This window comes from Hyla sarda, chromosome 3 (genome assembly GCF_029499605.1).
Source record: "Hyla sarda isolate aHylSar1 chromosome 3, aHylSar1.hap1, whole genome shotgun sequence".
Classification (NCBI taxonomy): domain Eukaryota; kingdom Metazoa; phylum Chordata; class Amphibia; order Anura; family Hylidae; genus Hyla; species Hyla sarda.
Window position 1 is genome coordinate 201,663,417 of NC_079191.1, and position 15,045 is coordinate 201,678,461.

General features: G+C 38.3%; 1 protein-coding gene across 16 annotated transcripts in view; it reads left to right on the top strand.

Annotated features, from left to right (window-relative positions):
• Nucleotides 1-15,045, top strand: part of RIMS1 (regulating synaptic membrane exocytosis 1) — a 423,664-nt gene that overhangs the window by 253,196 nt on the left and 155,423 nt on the right. For 6 of the 16 annotated variants that reach the window (XM_056565856.1, XM_056565857.1, XM_056565858.1 and 3 more), the window contains one exon: nt 3,560-3,663. In XM_056565856.1, coding sequence (XP_056421831.1) covers nt 3,560-3,663 — 104 coding nt within the window. Of the gene's footprint in view, nt 1-79; nt 152-3,559; nt 3,664-10,505; nt 10,536-15,045 lie in introns of all 16 variants that reach the window. The other 10 variants (XM_056565842.1, XM_056565848.1, XM_056565843.1 and 7 more) reach the window with 3 other exon arrangements.

The window sequence follows — 15,045 nt, forward strand, 5'->3', positions numbered from 1 at the left end:
ATTGTTGTTATTATTTTTTATTTGTTTATTTTTGCTCTGGCTTTTCTTTTTCTTTTTTTTATTTATCACTTCATCTCAGGCAGCCCAGAAAAATGGAAAAATCTAGTAACCAGAAACCAAACAATAAATGCGGTGTTTCTGAAGTAAAAAGGTATGCGGTTTTCAATGGATAATAGACGTTTAGACTTATGACCTATTATGTACATAATAGACTGCAGTAATAAACATGCAACCCCAGTCTTATGATGGCGTTACAAATAAAGCCTTCAGAAGTAGTAAGGAAGGTTGCAGTTTTTTTTTTGCGACTTTAAAACACAATTTCGAATGTGCTGATACAGAAGTGAGCCAATCCTTGCTAACTTGCTGCCAAAATTCACCCTCAATCCTTACCTATTATCCATTGCGAAGAGTTGCTACAATGAGGACCCGACATGTCAGCACATTGATTCTAATACCTTTTAATGTTTCTTTTCCCTGTAATAGCCCTGAAGGGACATTGAACACTTGCTGCCAGGTTCCCCAGCAGATCTCTGGCACAATTGAGTTCTCTGTTACAAGTTTATTGTTGAGAAACCATTTGAATAAACAGGGATTGTCCTCCAGATATGTTGGCATCTTTAAAGGCAGTTGAAGTAATTGAGGACTTAACTTTTTGAATTTTATATTTATTTAGTTTCTTTTAAAATTCACTAAACTTGTCCTTTAAACAGAACAAACAAGGCTTTTTTGCCCATAGCACCCAATCAGATTTGCACTTTAATTCCCTAAATGTCCTAGGAAAAATGAAAGCTTTTTAGTATAAAAGAAAAAACAACATTGGTTTATATAGACAACAAGGTTGAACTTTGTTGGAGAATGTTCTGATAAGTGAAACCCGCTCTCTCATGTAAAACATTAACAAATATAAATTAGACTGGCAGATAAAGGTGCATACATAATATACCTCCTTGGGTCTCTGTCTCAATACTTCCACTGTCTTTCAGCTGTTGCATTTCGTAGATTGTATATTCAAATATGTAATCTGTGTTTTGGGCCTGAATGCTGCAGTCTATTGCACAACCCATTTTTGTGTAGCTTCACTGTAAGAGTGTTGTTCTGTAGAAAGTCTCCTCCTAGTTTTTCTCTTCCTTTACCTTTCTGTGTCCCAGTAAGTGAATTCAGTTGCATGTTGTTGCTCCTTTTTGCGGCTCTAGCCCTAGTTCAATAAATGCCCTTTGGTTTTGTGTACCATGAGACTGTGGCCGGCATTTATCACTGTAGGTGTAACTGAAGCATTTTTCTACACCATTTTTTTGTGTGCTGGTAATGTGTAGGAACACCAAATTTATTAAATGGTCTCAGGGCATTTGATAATATTTGTTCAGGTAAACGTTTTCTGAAATTTCTCTCTTCACATACACCAAAAAGCTAAGCTAAGTCTGGGCTCGTGTAGTTTTAGAGACTTTTCAGTGGCTTTGTGCCTTTTTTGTGCCTTTTCACAAAAAGGCGCAGTTCATAAAACCCTTCCATATCATGAGTATTTCTGAAATCAGTGGATTGCAACTCAAAATCAGCAGAAATGTGTAAAGCAAAAGGCACAAATAAACCCTGCTTGTGCCTTTTTTTGTGCCTTTTGTAGACACAAAAAACTGTCTAAAGAAAATGATAAATGTCGGCCAATGTGTTATGAAAATAGACTTCCTTGGGCAAGACACTTTTTTGGAGCTCTACTTTTTGTTCAGCTGCTATGTAAAAAAAAACACTAAAATGACTACCGCTACCATGATACACTGGCAGAAACCAGGCACTGAAACCCCAAAGTACAGAGTAGTAATAATGCTATAGAGTGCATTATTAATACCAACATATACTGCCTAAATGGCATTAACGGTCAGTGCACACTTTTTACCAGGTCAATCATTCATAACTTGTGGCTAGATCCTACAGAAAAATCCTTCTTTGGATGGTGGAACAGATTTTAGAACTTTTGCCCCTTTCACTTTCCCTGTAATCCTGGCCTTGCATTTTACCCTTCTTTGGATGCTCTAAACAAACCCTGAGTAACATTATTTAGCTGCCACCTTGTTATTTGTTGTCTTTACTATATCTGAATATGTGCCGTCTACTCCTTACTAAGTCAAAATATCGCCTTGTCATATATATTACTGTATATTTTCAAACTTTTTCATATAAATAAACCTGACAAAATTATGTGACGCCTTATGTCTAACCAATGTAGTTGGGGGACTTTAGCAACTAATCTTCTAAGCCCTCACAGAAATAACCAGTGTATTCAGGTTGTCTCATCACGGACACCTTTAATCTGAAGGTCCAGCTCCCGAGGTCACAACAAACATTTGTTTTTACTGTTTATGATATTGCTAGCTGCTCATTTTTATTAGAGGGTGTTGTATGTTGTCCATTCATATGAATAGTACAAGAAATACTTGAGTCTAACAAAGTATAATCTCTGTGAAGTCCATATTCACAAACTCTCTTACTAGAATAAGGGTTTTATTTGTTGTATAAAAAATATTTTGTCCAACAATAATTAAATATTTATGGGCATAATGTACTCTGTTGAAGCTAAGTTCACACTGTGTTTGAGTTTACTTTCAAAATATACATTTTATACTCTTGAAAAGGATGACAACATACACATTAAAGGGGTACTCTGCCGTAAAACATCTTATCCCCTATACATAGGATAGGGGATAACATGTCTAATCGCGAACTCTGCTCCGTTCCGGATGACTGGTGACTACAGCTGCCACGCCCTCTCCATTGATGTCTATGGGAGGAGGCGTGACAGCTACATACTAGCCATTACTCCCCCTCCCATAGACATGAATAAAGGGGGCGTGGCGTGACGTAATGAACACGGAGGCTCCAAGCTTCCGAGTTCTGGGTGCCACCGCTGCCGTCCCGGAAATCGCAGGGGTCCCCAGTGGCGGGACCCCCATGATCAGACATTTTATCCCCTATCTTTGGTTAGGGGATAAGATGTTTTCCGGAATAGTACCGCTTTTAACTGAATGCCAAAAAACGGATTCTGCTGTATGCCATACAACAGAACCCATTTCCTATTGGCTTACATTATAGGTATTTATGATATATATTTTTTTTTCTGCTGTACACAATAGCTTAGTTGACTACACTTTCGTTAACAGCAAAATGTTATGTAATGAAATGGAAGCAGTAAACAATACACAGTGTGAACCCAGCCTAACTGGTGAAATAATTAATAAAGTACAAATACATAAAAAAAGGTTAATGTCCATTGAAATGTGCTGCACCATAAAACTTAGAAGGACTGGTCCTTTTACCTCCCAATAGATTGCTTTGGTTTGTAACTGGTTTGGCATCAGAAAGGGCTAATCCCAGATGGTAGATAGATATGTTATAATACACTTTAAACTTCTACATCACTGTGCTTTTGTTAGTTTAGACTTTGAACTGAAAACGGTGGTGTTAAAATATATATATTTTTTTTAATGAATTTCTTGCCCACCCTGTTGGTCCAGAACAAGGCCTTGTACCTGTTTCCCAGCTAACTTTTCTTTTCTTTTTCTTTTTACAGAAACCATCAAGTAGGAAATCAGTCATCTACGGTAGACTCTTCATTTAGTCGGAGAGGAAGGCAACTTCCACAGGTCCCTGTAAGAAGCAACAGTGTAGAACAAGGTAGCCCAAGTGACCAGCCACACTTGCAAACAGTGTTTTGTGCTTTTGTATGTTCAATGAGTTTTGAAGTGCTGTGGATTGGTGGATTATTAATGTACTCACTGTGTTCTTTACCATTCAGTAAGATTTCATGTCCAGTAATGGCTGCACTTTTTATACTTTAATACTGTGCTTTTCTGTTAGTTTTTGTGATGATACATGTAACATTACTAACCCATGTGTTGCTAGTAAGACCTTACCACAACCAAACCATGAACTTGATACAGAAGCAAAACTGTTTTAAGGAACAATGTTTTTATTTTTATTTTATTTTTATTTTTTATATTAAGGCACTGTGAAATATATCAAAATCATGTGCTGGTTAGTTTGGAACATATTTTGATTGATTTAGTTACATTGTATTTTAACATATAAGGATCTGATCAAATTTACAACTTGGATTCTTTTATCTGGGTGAGGTTATGGCAATTCATTAGTTCTAGTATCATTAAGTACAGTGTATTCCCGTCATAGTGTTTGCAATATCTATACTCTTCAAATGCTCTATAACTTTGCTGTCTTAAATACCACTTTGCTGTGCTTCAATGCTGTCAAATACAGTTTAGGTACATCACATTGTTATTTGTTATATGAAGAATTTTGATTATTAATCCTAAAAACAACTTTTATGAGATAATTTTTTATTTTTTTTGCAATGTTTTGCTGAATGATGATGACCATTGGTGGATGCTACCTGTTATTTAATAGTTTCCTGATAAGATGACTCTGAGCAGTGCTGGGAAATTATAAACATGTACAGTGTGTAACACAAGCTGTATACAAGTCATACCGAAGCCGTGCAAAATATTTCAATATTTGATGCCCTGATGGAAAGACCTCATATACGTGTAATATAACAAAAGTTGGACATAGAAGGTGCATTTTGCCTTATGCTTTAGAGATAATTTATATTTTAAACTATGCAGTAAATGTCTCTTAGGTTAGTGGTTAGTGATGTTTATCTTGTTGCCAATATAATAATATAGTGCTACTTTATGTTTTTCAGCATATACAGTGTATAGGAAAGGATATTCTTTGGATTAGATTTTTTTTCGAAAATGACCACAAATTTATGTTGAGATGAAATAATAGTTTGTACAGTATTTCTTACTGAACGTTGCTTGGCTGACTGTGTGCTTGTGTGTGCCAAATGCCTCATATACATATATATTGAAATGAACTGCACATAACCGATCAAAGAGAAACATAGAATGAAGTGCTGTAACCATTTGAATCATACTTTCCTATAGAGCATTTAGTCTGAAAATATTTTGCCTGTTTGTTTTGTAAATATCTATAAAAATAGATAAAATAGATATTTCGACTTACATCTCAGTAAAATCAGTGGGTAATGATATTATGTTGTTCCGATTACACTACATGTGACTGTGTGGAAATATTTTCTTACAAGTGTTAGGCTTGCATATATATGGTTACTTATGTAATACTTGTCCACAAGCATGTGACTGATCCATTGTAATGGCATCACTGCCGATTCTAAAAATGATCCAACAATTGTGGCCTAGTTTATAATATGATTTATCTGCAACTTAAACATAACGTTGCTTTTATGTTTTTTTTTTTTTTTTCAATTTTGGAATATTTGCTTATGCATTGAAAAAATATAGTATTTTTTTTACCGAGCATCATGTGACCAATCTGTAAAATGTTTATTCCACTGTACCTAAACTCCTTATTGATGGCTTTGAGGGGTTGTCTTATGACACAAACCCTCTTTGCATATTTCCTATGAAGTTATGTGAACATGACCAGCACCAGCTTTGGTGGACCTGAATCATTCATGTATTTGCAAGGTTGGCAATTCAAGACTGGAAAATAATTTGACAGTTGTACCGCAGGTCTGAGTGAGATAACTTCTTTTAGAGTTAAAAAATAAAATAAAATAAAATATCAGCAACAACTTTCAGATTAATAACATTTCAGGACCTTCTAGGTGCACTTGACATCTTTGTGATTCTTGAAAATGGCTTTGGGAGTTTTATTATGATGTGGGTAATGTGAAGTACAATTAGTGTACTGTGAATACCCTAAACTTTGCGTGGCACTGATGTGCTGGTTACAGATCATTAGATGGATTTTTCAGACCCGAGAAGCACCAAGGAAACAGCAGAGTATTTTTGAAAAGATTGCTTAGTGATGCATAAGTACTCAGGAGGAATCCTGGCACCTCCTCGCAGTGTACCGTCCTTGCTTGAGCAATTTACTTGAAACTAATTAATTAAAGTGATGGCTTGTTGACTTCACAGATGTCATTAGTGATGTACTACTGATCCTGAACAATCCTGGCCCTGCGAGACTTCTTCAAAACACAAAATTAATTTTTAAGTTAAATAAAGAGCACAGAGTCATTCCACTGTCTCCCTCCTCCATTATTTACTCATTGCTTCCACTTCCACTCGGGCAGTCTTAAAGCTAAGGTTTACCATTGGTGAATCAATGTTTATACTTTATATCCGTTATGAGCTATCCCCAGATAAATCCCCTTTAACCTTAACATGTGATTGTATGGGATTAATAATAATATTACCATAACAATAATAATAATATTTTTTTTTAATAATGATATTTATATAACCAACAGATTCCACAACTGTTAACAATTATGTAAGGTGAAAATAAAAACAATTATCAGACATTACAATATTACACACTACATATTTATACAAGAGGAGTGAGAGCCCTGCTCGTCAGATCTTACAGTCTATGAGGGATGGGATTGAGACAAAAGACAGAAGATGCTTTATTGGTACAATGGTTCAACCGTGTTTTATAAATAGGGTAAAAGAAAAGCTATGCGCTATGCTTGTTCCTGAACTGTGTCTGGGATTTGCAGGGCTATGATGTATTACCAAACACAACCCATAGGCAAGAGTAGCAATGTATGTGAAAAAAGCTGACTTACATCGCGCACAGCCCATTTAACAGCATTGGCAATTAGGGTAATAGAGAACAGAAGCTGGGGAAATAAAATTAATGGAGAGAAGAAATGGAATGAAAAAACGTACAGGCGGTAATAAGTTTTCCCTGCAACTACAGTACACGGAAAAGTGTAGATTTAGACAATGACTTGCTTAGGAAAACCCCTCTATGACATACTGTTTACAGCTGTAACATAAAAGAGAATCATCTATATGTTGTTGTTAGCTCCACTCTCAGCTCCAGTGGGCCACCACTATGTTTTTCCCTACTTATCTCTTACTTCTTGGCCTCTGACCTGTGTGATGTCTCTTATTCTGAATAATTAGATTAGTTTCAATATGTTCTGCCAATTTATACAACTTAAATGCTTAGGCAACCTAAAGAGAGAACATCTCTGTATTATTATTTCCTATGTGTTTTGTAAAACATAATATTAAACTGACATTTACCTAATAACAGTATTTAAGGGATAGTATAGATTTTATTCATAAGATATTTCAAAAAAACTAAACATTTTCTTATTTATGTTTGCTGTGTCTCTGCGAATAATTCTAGCAATGTGTTAAGTACATGTGTAGTTTATCTGCAAGTCAGTTAGCTAGTATATGCCATGACTTTATGATCATTGGGATCAACCTCTGAGACCTCTACCAATCTTTGGAATGAAGAAGCCATAGCAATCCATTATTGTGTCCCATTCTCTGGTTTTCCTTTCACAATGATGACCCTACTACTTGCTGTGCAGGGAATCTGCAGCACAGATTTCAAGTAAATAGGGCCAACCCCAGTTGTCACCACAGCCGAGAAGCAGAGAGCACAGTTGTGTAAAGGTTAAAAAGAGACGAAGTGCAAAATCAGTGCTACAGCCCCTTCATTCTAAGGGTTGATGGGGGTCCAACCACTAGGTCCATGATATATTCTGTAGCTTTATAAGCTGTGAATAACCATGTATGCTCAGGTTGATGCTGGTCCTACATATCCAATAGTCTTTAGAGCTTAAATGGGTCTTCTAAAAAAAAAAAGGGTCATTGTTTCTATTGCTTCCAATCAGATTTTATCTTTTTTTAAATAGGCCTTAGATAAAAGTACAAATACAGTATGAACAACAATGATGACACAATTTTTATTAGGACAGTTTTTATACATAAGCTTTTATGTTAGCTCTCCTCCCGGCTAATCTCTAAATCACATGAATAAAAAGGTATGAAAATCTTTTCAGGGTTCTGACAATAAGACATTTCCTGTCTATATGCCCCATTAGGGCACATAGACATAGAGAAGGGTTAAAAGAGCTGCCAACAAAGAACAGCCCTACCAGGTCCAGTTCAGCCATGTATTTCATGGTTAGTCAGTCGTTGGTATGGCCATTTTCAACTTCTACAGCTGACCTGCGATGGTCAGCTCATCTCCGGAATGGCTTTGTATGGAAGTGTGTAGCCTTGAGTTCAGGATTTAGTCAACATTTTCAGTGTTACTCTTGTTAAATAATAATACACGAGGTTCTATATTTGTTATATGTATGTTGTTTGCATCCTTTAATCGTAGCAATATTCTTAGACACTACAATATCTTTTGTGCCTGCAGACCATAATTTAATTCTTAATAGCGGAAAATGGTTGTATTTCCTAGTCTTGATCAACATATTCCTATCCTTCTCTTATGTTCTGCTTATAATCTGGGGATGTAGGTTAGGACTATGCTGTTGGAATCTTACAGTACATCTTTATTTTTTGTTGCAGAGATTAGTGAAATGGCTAAATCTCTTTATGTTCATTGATTTGAGTAGTTTATTTCAGCCAATTCATACTGTTATAATTTAGAACAAATATTTTGCCTTGACCAACATTTTACTTGATTGTGTTAATTTACCATCTGTCTTTTATAGTTACTGTATTAGTCAGTGTGCAATATATAACTCATTTTAATACATCTTAGTGATACTTGCTAAACAGTAGTCGTCCTATAGTTTGGTTCTCTGGATGTAGTATAGAATGTTAAATGAAATGTTTGTATAGCATGGTCTTTATATCTATGCATGTTGTCTCAATTTCCGCATGCTCTGAGTTATCTTCTTGATGTTTTGTACATTCATGCTTTAATTGTGTCATTTCAGATAGTAAAATAATAGAACTCATTATAAAATGTTAATTAACAGTTGTATCATTTGATTAAAGAGACGAACCTTGGTATAGTTAAAAAGATATCTCAAATGACAGCAGGTGTTTTAGGATAGGATACTATTAATGGCTAGTGCATTATTTTATGCTGTTTGTATTACTTTATTTAACTTTGGTAATATGTTTTCAAGGAAAACTACAACACAGTTCATGCAATGTAATAGAAAATCAGAAAGGACAAATGTTAAGATACTTGAAATTAAAAATCACTTTTTAATATCTTACAACATCTCACAGTGTAAATCTACATAAAAAGCTGATAAATGTTGTCAATAATAAGGTTTATTTTGTTCAGGAAATCTAACCATTTGGTATCAAAAAGTTGCCAATTTTGCACACAGTGTATTGGTGCTAAAATCTGCAACTTTTTAATACTGTATTACTGTAATACTGTATTTAATACTGAAGAGTGGCAGGGCCCCTGCGAGTTCTGTGACGTCACGACCACATCCGGCAGAACCTAGCATTCGTTCAAAATGCTGGGTGCTGCACAGAGATGGAGGGGTTCCCAGGGGCTGAGCCCCCTGCGATCAGACAACTTAGATAAGATGTCTAGCAGTGGAGTACCCCTTTAAGGCTGTGTTTCACTCATTTTTGAGCCTCATTTTGGTGTTCATTTTAAATAGTATTTTTTTACCAAAACCAGGATTGTGTTGCTTCTACTTCTGGATTTGGTAAAATAGACAGATGTGAGGACTGAAATAAGGATAATAAACATGGAGAAATGGGAAGGAATTCACCATTGGTAACTGGACCAATAAATGCTATCTGCACATTGTTTTTTGACATGTTACGACCTACACTTTTATTATCATGAGCCAAAAAATGCTATTGTTTCCAGCTAATGCATATTAGGCTTACCCACCTATGAGTTCTAGTTTTGAGTAAATATATTTAGTGTGTGGAGATGAATTGTAATATACTTTATGGAGCACAACACACTAAAAGAAAACTGGAGTAAAAATATGCAACAGGACAAATTTACTAAAAGACAAGGCAGCCCTATGTTAAATCACATGGTGGTTTCATCTCTATGGGCTGGACCAAACCTAGCTAGATACAGCAATCACCATTCATGTCTGACCCATGTAGTTTAATAAAGCTACAGCCCAATTGGTGGTCTATTTAAATAGGGGAACACTGGACTCCTGTTCTTAAGATCAGTGGTGTTCCAGCAAACATACCTCCACCAATCAGACAGATCACTGATCCTGTGGATAGGTTAGGTTTTTTGTGGGAAAATCCCTTTAATATTAGTGTATAACAGATATGTCTGCCCAGTGTTCTTCATTTATCTAAAATGTTGGTTGCCCATGCAATGAATCAAACTGTGGAGCACAGTATAACAAATGGAAGCTGACCTTTCATTTGTTGAACAATTGTGATAAGTGGGGCCTATAGTATATAGATATATAGACTGTCGATTTAAACTGTGAACTGTTGAGTAAATGTTTACTGAGATTATATTCATGAACTTCTAGAAGTTATTTAGATTTGGCTTTATTACATTCTTGTTGTAGTTTCCCTTTATTTCACATTGTGTGTGTTTAAACAATTTACCATACTACTTTGGTTTTCCTTGTATTGTGTTTCTCATTTGTTTTCTGTAGCACATATTTGTCTAATGTATACTCTGCTGATTTCTTTCTTTTGTTTCTCATCATACTATGCATTATATCATTGAAGAACGAGAGAGTTATAGCTCATCTTCAACAGGTAATTATGAATTAATATTGAATATCTTCAAGTCAGTGTAATGTAGCAGATATTCCATTTGACCAACCTGATTTGTCCATTTATTTTAAAATTGGACTATGAGCAAGCTAGATATGACCAAGTGGTAGTGAGTTTACAGAGGTAGGCTGTGTTCACAAGTTATGGTTTTTAATTGAAATATTGAATACGAAGCCAAAAAAATTATCATACATGGAGGACACGTGTAAAGAAAAGGCTGAGACTTCTCCGATTTAAAAATCCATTTCTGGTTTTGTGCTCGTAAATCCAATTAAAACCTGATTATAATGAACACACCATTAGGCTGTGTTCATACAGTGCATTTTTTAACCATGTTTGATGCATTTCTCCAATGATTTGGGAAGTTGGTGCAATAAATAAAGCTATTTTACCACGGTCAAACAAATTGCAACAAAATAGTGCCATTTTTGTCTGTAATTTTACCGATATAAGGGCAAAATCGCTACAAAAACGCCGAAACATAGCTTACATAGCCTTATAGCCATAGCCATAATAACCATGTATTATATTTATTATACATTATTTTTATTTGAGGGAGTTGTCCAGGATTAGAAAGACATGGCTGGGTTATTTCTTAAACAGTTCCACACCTGTCCACTGGTTGTGTGTGGTATTGTATCATCCTCTTTCACATCAATAGAGCTGCAATATCAGACTCAGCACATCGGTAGCTTTTTCTAGGAAGGAAGGAAAGAGGAAATATCACCATACATATTACTATCATACTGTTACTGATCAAATCCTGTATACTACAGAGCTTAACCCCTTAAGGACCAAAGACGTACCGGTACGTCCTGAGTCCTTTCCCTTTCTATAACGCGGGGCCACGACGTGGCCCCACGTCATAGCGGGTCGGGCCCGGCCTCTAACAACGGCCGGAACCCGTGGCTAATAGCGCGCGGCAGTGATCGCGGTGCCGCGCGCTATTAACCCTTTAGACGCGGTGTTCAAAGTTGAATGCTGCGTCTAAAGTGAAAGTGAAACCATGCCGGTTAGCTCAGGGAGCTGTTCGGGATGGCCGCGGCGAAACCGTGTCGTCTCGAACAGCTGTTAGACACGGGGAGGGTCTCCTACCTTGCCTCCTGGTGTCTGATCGCCGAATGACTGCTCAGTGCCTGAGATCCAGACATGAGCAGTCAAGCGGCAGCATCATCGATCACTGGTTTCCTATGAGAAACCAGTGATCAATGTAAAAGATCAGTGTGTGCAGTGTTATAGGTCCCTATGGGAGCTATAACACTGCAAAAAAAAAAGTGAAAAAAAAAGTTAATAAAGATCATTTAACACCTCCCCTATTAAACATTTGAATCACCCCCCTTTTCCCATTTAAAAAAAAAAAAAACAGTGTAAATAAAAAAAAACATATGTGGTATCACCGCGTGCGGAAATGTCAGAATTATAAAAATATATCATTAATTAAACCGCACGGTCAATGGCGTATACACAAAAAAATTCCAAAGTCCAAAATAGTGTATTTTTGGTCACTTTTTATATCATGAAAAAATGAATAAAAAGTGATCAACAAGTCCGATCAATACAGAAAGGGTACCTCTAAAAACTTCAGATCACGGCACAAAAAATGAGTCCTCATACCGACCCATACGCGGTAAAATAAGAAAGTTATAGGGGTCAGAAAATTTAAACGTATACATTTTCCTGCATGTAGTTATGATTTTTCTCAGAAGTACGACAAAACCAAACCGATATAAATAGGGTATCATTTTAATCGTATGGACCTACAGAATAAAGAGAATGTGTCATTTTTACCGAAAATTTTACTGCGTAGAAGCAGAAGCCCCCAAAAGTTACAAAATGGCGTTTTTTCTTCAATTTTGTCTAACAATTTTTTTTTCTGTTTCGCCGTAGATTTTTGGGTAAAATGACTGATGTCATTACAAAGTAGAATTGGTGGCGCAAAAAATAAGCCATCATATGGATTTTTAGGTGCAAAATTGAAAGGGTTATGATTTTTTAAAGGTAAGGAGGAAAAAACGAAAGTGCAAAAACGGAAAAACCCCTGGTCCTTAAGGGGTTAAAGGGGTATATGAGCTTAAGTGATATATATCATAGTGTCCTCCAATCGCAATTCCGGCTTTATACTGGCCGTGGTTTTGGCAGCATAAAACTGATTACAGGTTCCCTTTAATTGTAAGTAACTATATTAAAATATACTTAATTAAAAGACAATAAACAACTTGCATTGCAAAAAAAAAGAGAAACAAAGTGCCCCCCTCCCTAACACAGTAATAACAGCAGACTCTTCACTCCCAAGACACCCCCCTTATAACAGGTCTCCCCTCTCCAGCCCCCCCCCCCCCTTATGGCAGGTCTCCCCTCTCCACCCCCCCTTATAACAGGTCTCCCCTCTCCAGCCCCCACCCCCTTATAACAGGTCTCCCCTCTTCAGCCCCCCCTTATTATAGGTCTCCCCTCTCCACCACCCCCCTCTCACACAGCAGGACTCTCAGCCCCCTTCCTCACATAGTAATAAGATCAGGTTCTCCTCTTACCCAGTGTAGCAGATCTTCCCCTGAGCAGCTTTTGTTCCTGTGTGCTGTCAGCAGGAGGAGCCAGAACCAGTGAGGAAAAGGCTGAGCGTAGAGGCAGCAGTGAGCGTCCTTTCTGTACAGTACGTAGTACAGACTCTGTAGCCTCTGGACCTCCGGTCACTGTGTCAGCTGTCAGTCTCAGGACATGTGTTTGATGCTGCAGCTGCGGTGCACACAGATCCTGAGTTCTCAGGCTGACACACTGACTGATCTATATGTGTGTCGGGACTCCTAGCCTCCAGCCACTGCCAGTGTTCCGACCCTGGCTGCTGCAGGGGCAGCTCCCTTGGGAGCTCAGGCCCAATACTCGAGTACGGCCTGTACCCCCCTTACGGTGGCCCTGCCTGCTGAAATCATTCAGCAGGCACCCCGTGCAAACCCCTGGGTCAATTCAGACTGGCGATCTGCAGCGATTCTGAGTCAATTGGGTCTCCGATGACCCAGAAAAAAAGGGTGAATGGGGCTGTCCGAGCCCCATTCACCCTTACTCAGCAGGAGGGAGGGGGCATGGGTGCCACCTCACGATCACCTCACGATCACATGATTGATCTGTCAGAAGGACTGACCAATCACTACCCTGCTGGGCGATGATAGGGGCGGCGATCGGGGTGGTGATCAGGGCTGGCGGGGGTCTCCTAACTTTGCCTGGCCTGGCGAGCGTCCCCTCCGGAGCAGCGGCGGTGGACAGGAGCAGCAGGAGCGGTGGCAGCAGCGGTGGCGGTGCAGGTGGAAGGATACAGCAGGAGGTGAGGCCTGTTCACCTCCTGCTGTTGCTTAGCAACAACTCTCAGCATGCACAGCCAAAGGGCATGCTGGGAATTATATTTTTGCAACAGCTGGAGTAACTCCCAAAATGCCCTTTTGTAGTCTGTGCATGCTGGGGGTTGTAGCAGTGTGCCTCCAGCTGTTGCAAAACTACAACTCTCAGCTTGCCCTTCAGCTGTCAATGCATGCTGAGTTGCAGTTTTGCAACAGCTGACGGCACACTGGTTGTGAAACAGAGTTTGTGTCCTAACTCAGTGTTTCGCAACCAGTGTGCCTCCAGCTGCAACAGCTGAAGGTTTGCTGAACCTGAAGGTACATTCACACGGGCGGGTTTACAGCGAGATTTCTGCTGCAAGTTTGAGATGCAGCTCAAACTCAAACTCCCAGCGAGAAAATCACTGTAAACCCCCACCTATGTGAATGTACCCTAAAGCACTACACCTACACAAAATGAAAAGTAAAAAAATACATATACACCCCCTTATACAGTCCCCCCTCCCCCCAATAAAAATAAAAAACGTCTTGTACGGCACTGTTTCCGAAACGGAGTCTCCAGCTGAAAATCAGCCACGGACTGTCAAAGCATGCTGGGAGTTTTGCAACAGCTGGAGACACCCTGTTTGGGAAACACTGCCGCAGGGTATTTTGGTGGTGGATGCAAATGCGCATGGCGCTCTCTCGCTTAGGAGCCCTGTCGTGTTTCAAGGCAACAGTTTAGTGCCACATATGGGGTATTTCCGTACTTGGGAGAAATTGCGTTACAAATTTTAATTAGTTTTTTCTCATTTTACTCCTGGGGTCTACACCAGCATGTTAGTGTAAAAATGAATTTAAAAAATGTTTTACACTAACAGGCTGGTGTTGTCCCATACTTAAATTTTTTACAAGCGATAAAAGGAAAAAAAGACTCCCAAAATTTGTAACACCATTTCTCCTGAGTATTGAAATACCCCATATGTGGACGTAAAATGCTCTGCGGGCGCACAACAAGGCTCAGGAATGAGAGCGCCATGTACATTTGAGGTCTAAATTGGTGATTTGCACAGGGGTGGCTAATTTTACAGTGGTTCTGACATAAACTCAAAACAATAAATACACACATGTGACCCCATTTTGAAACTACACACCTCACGGAACGTAACAAGGGGTATAGTGAA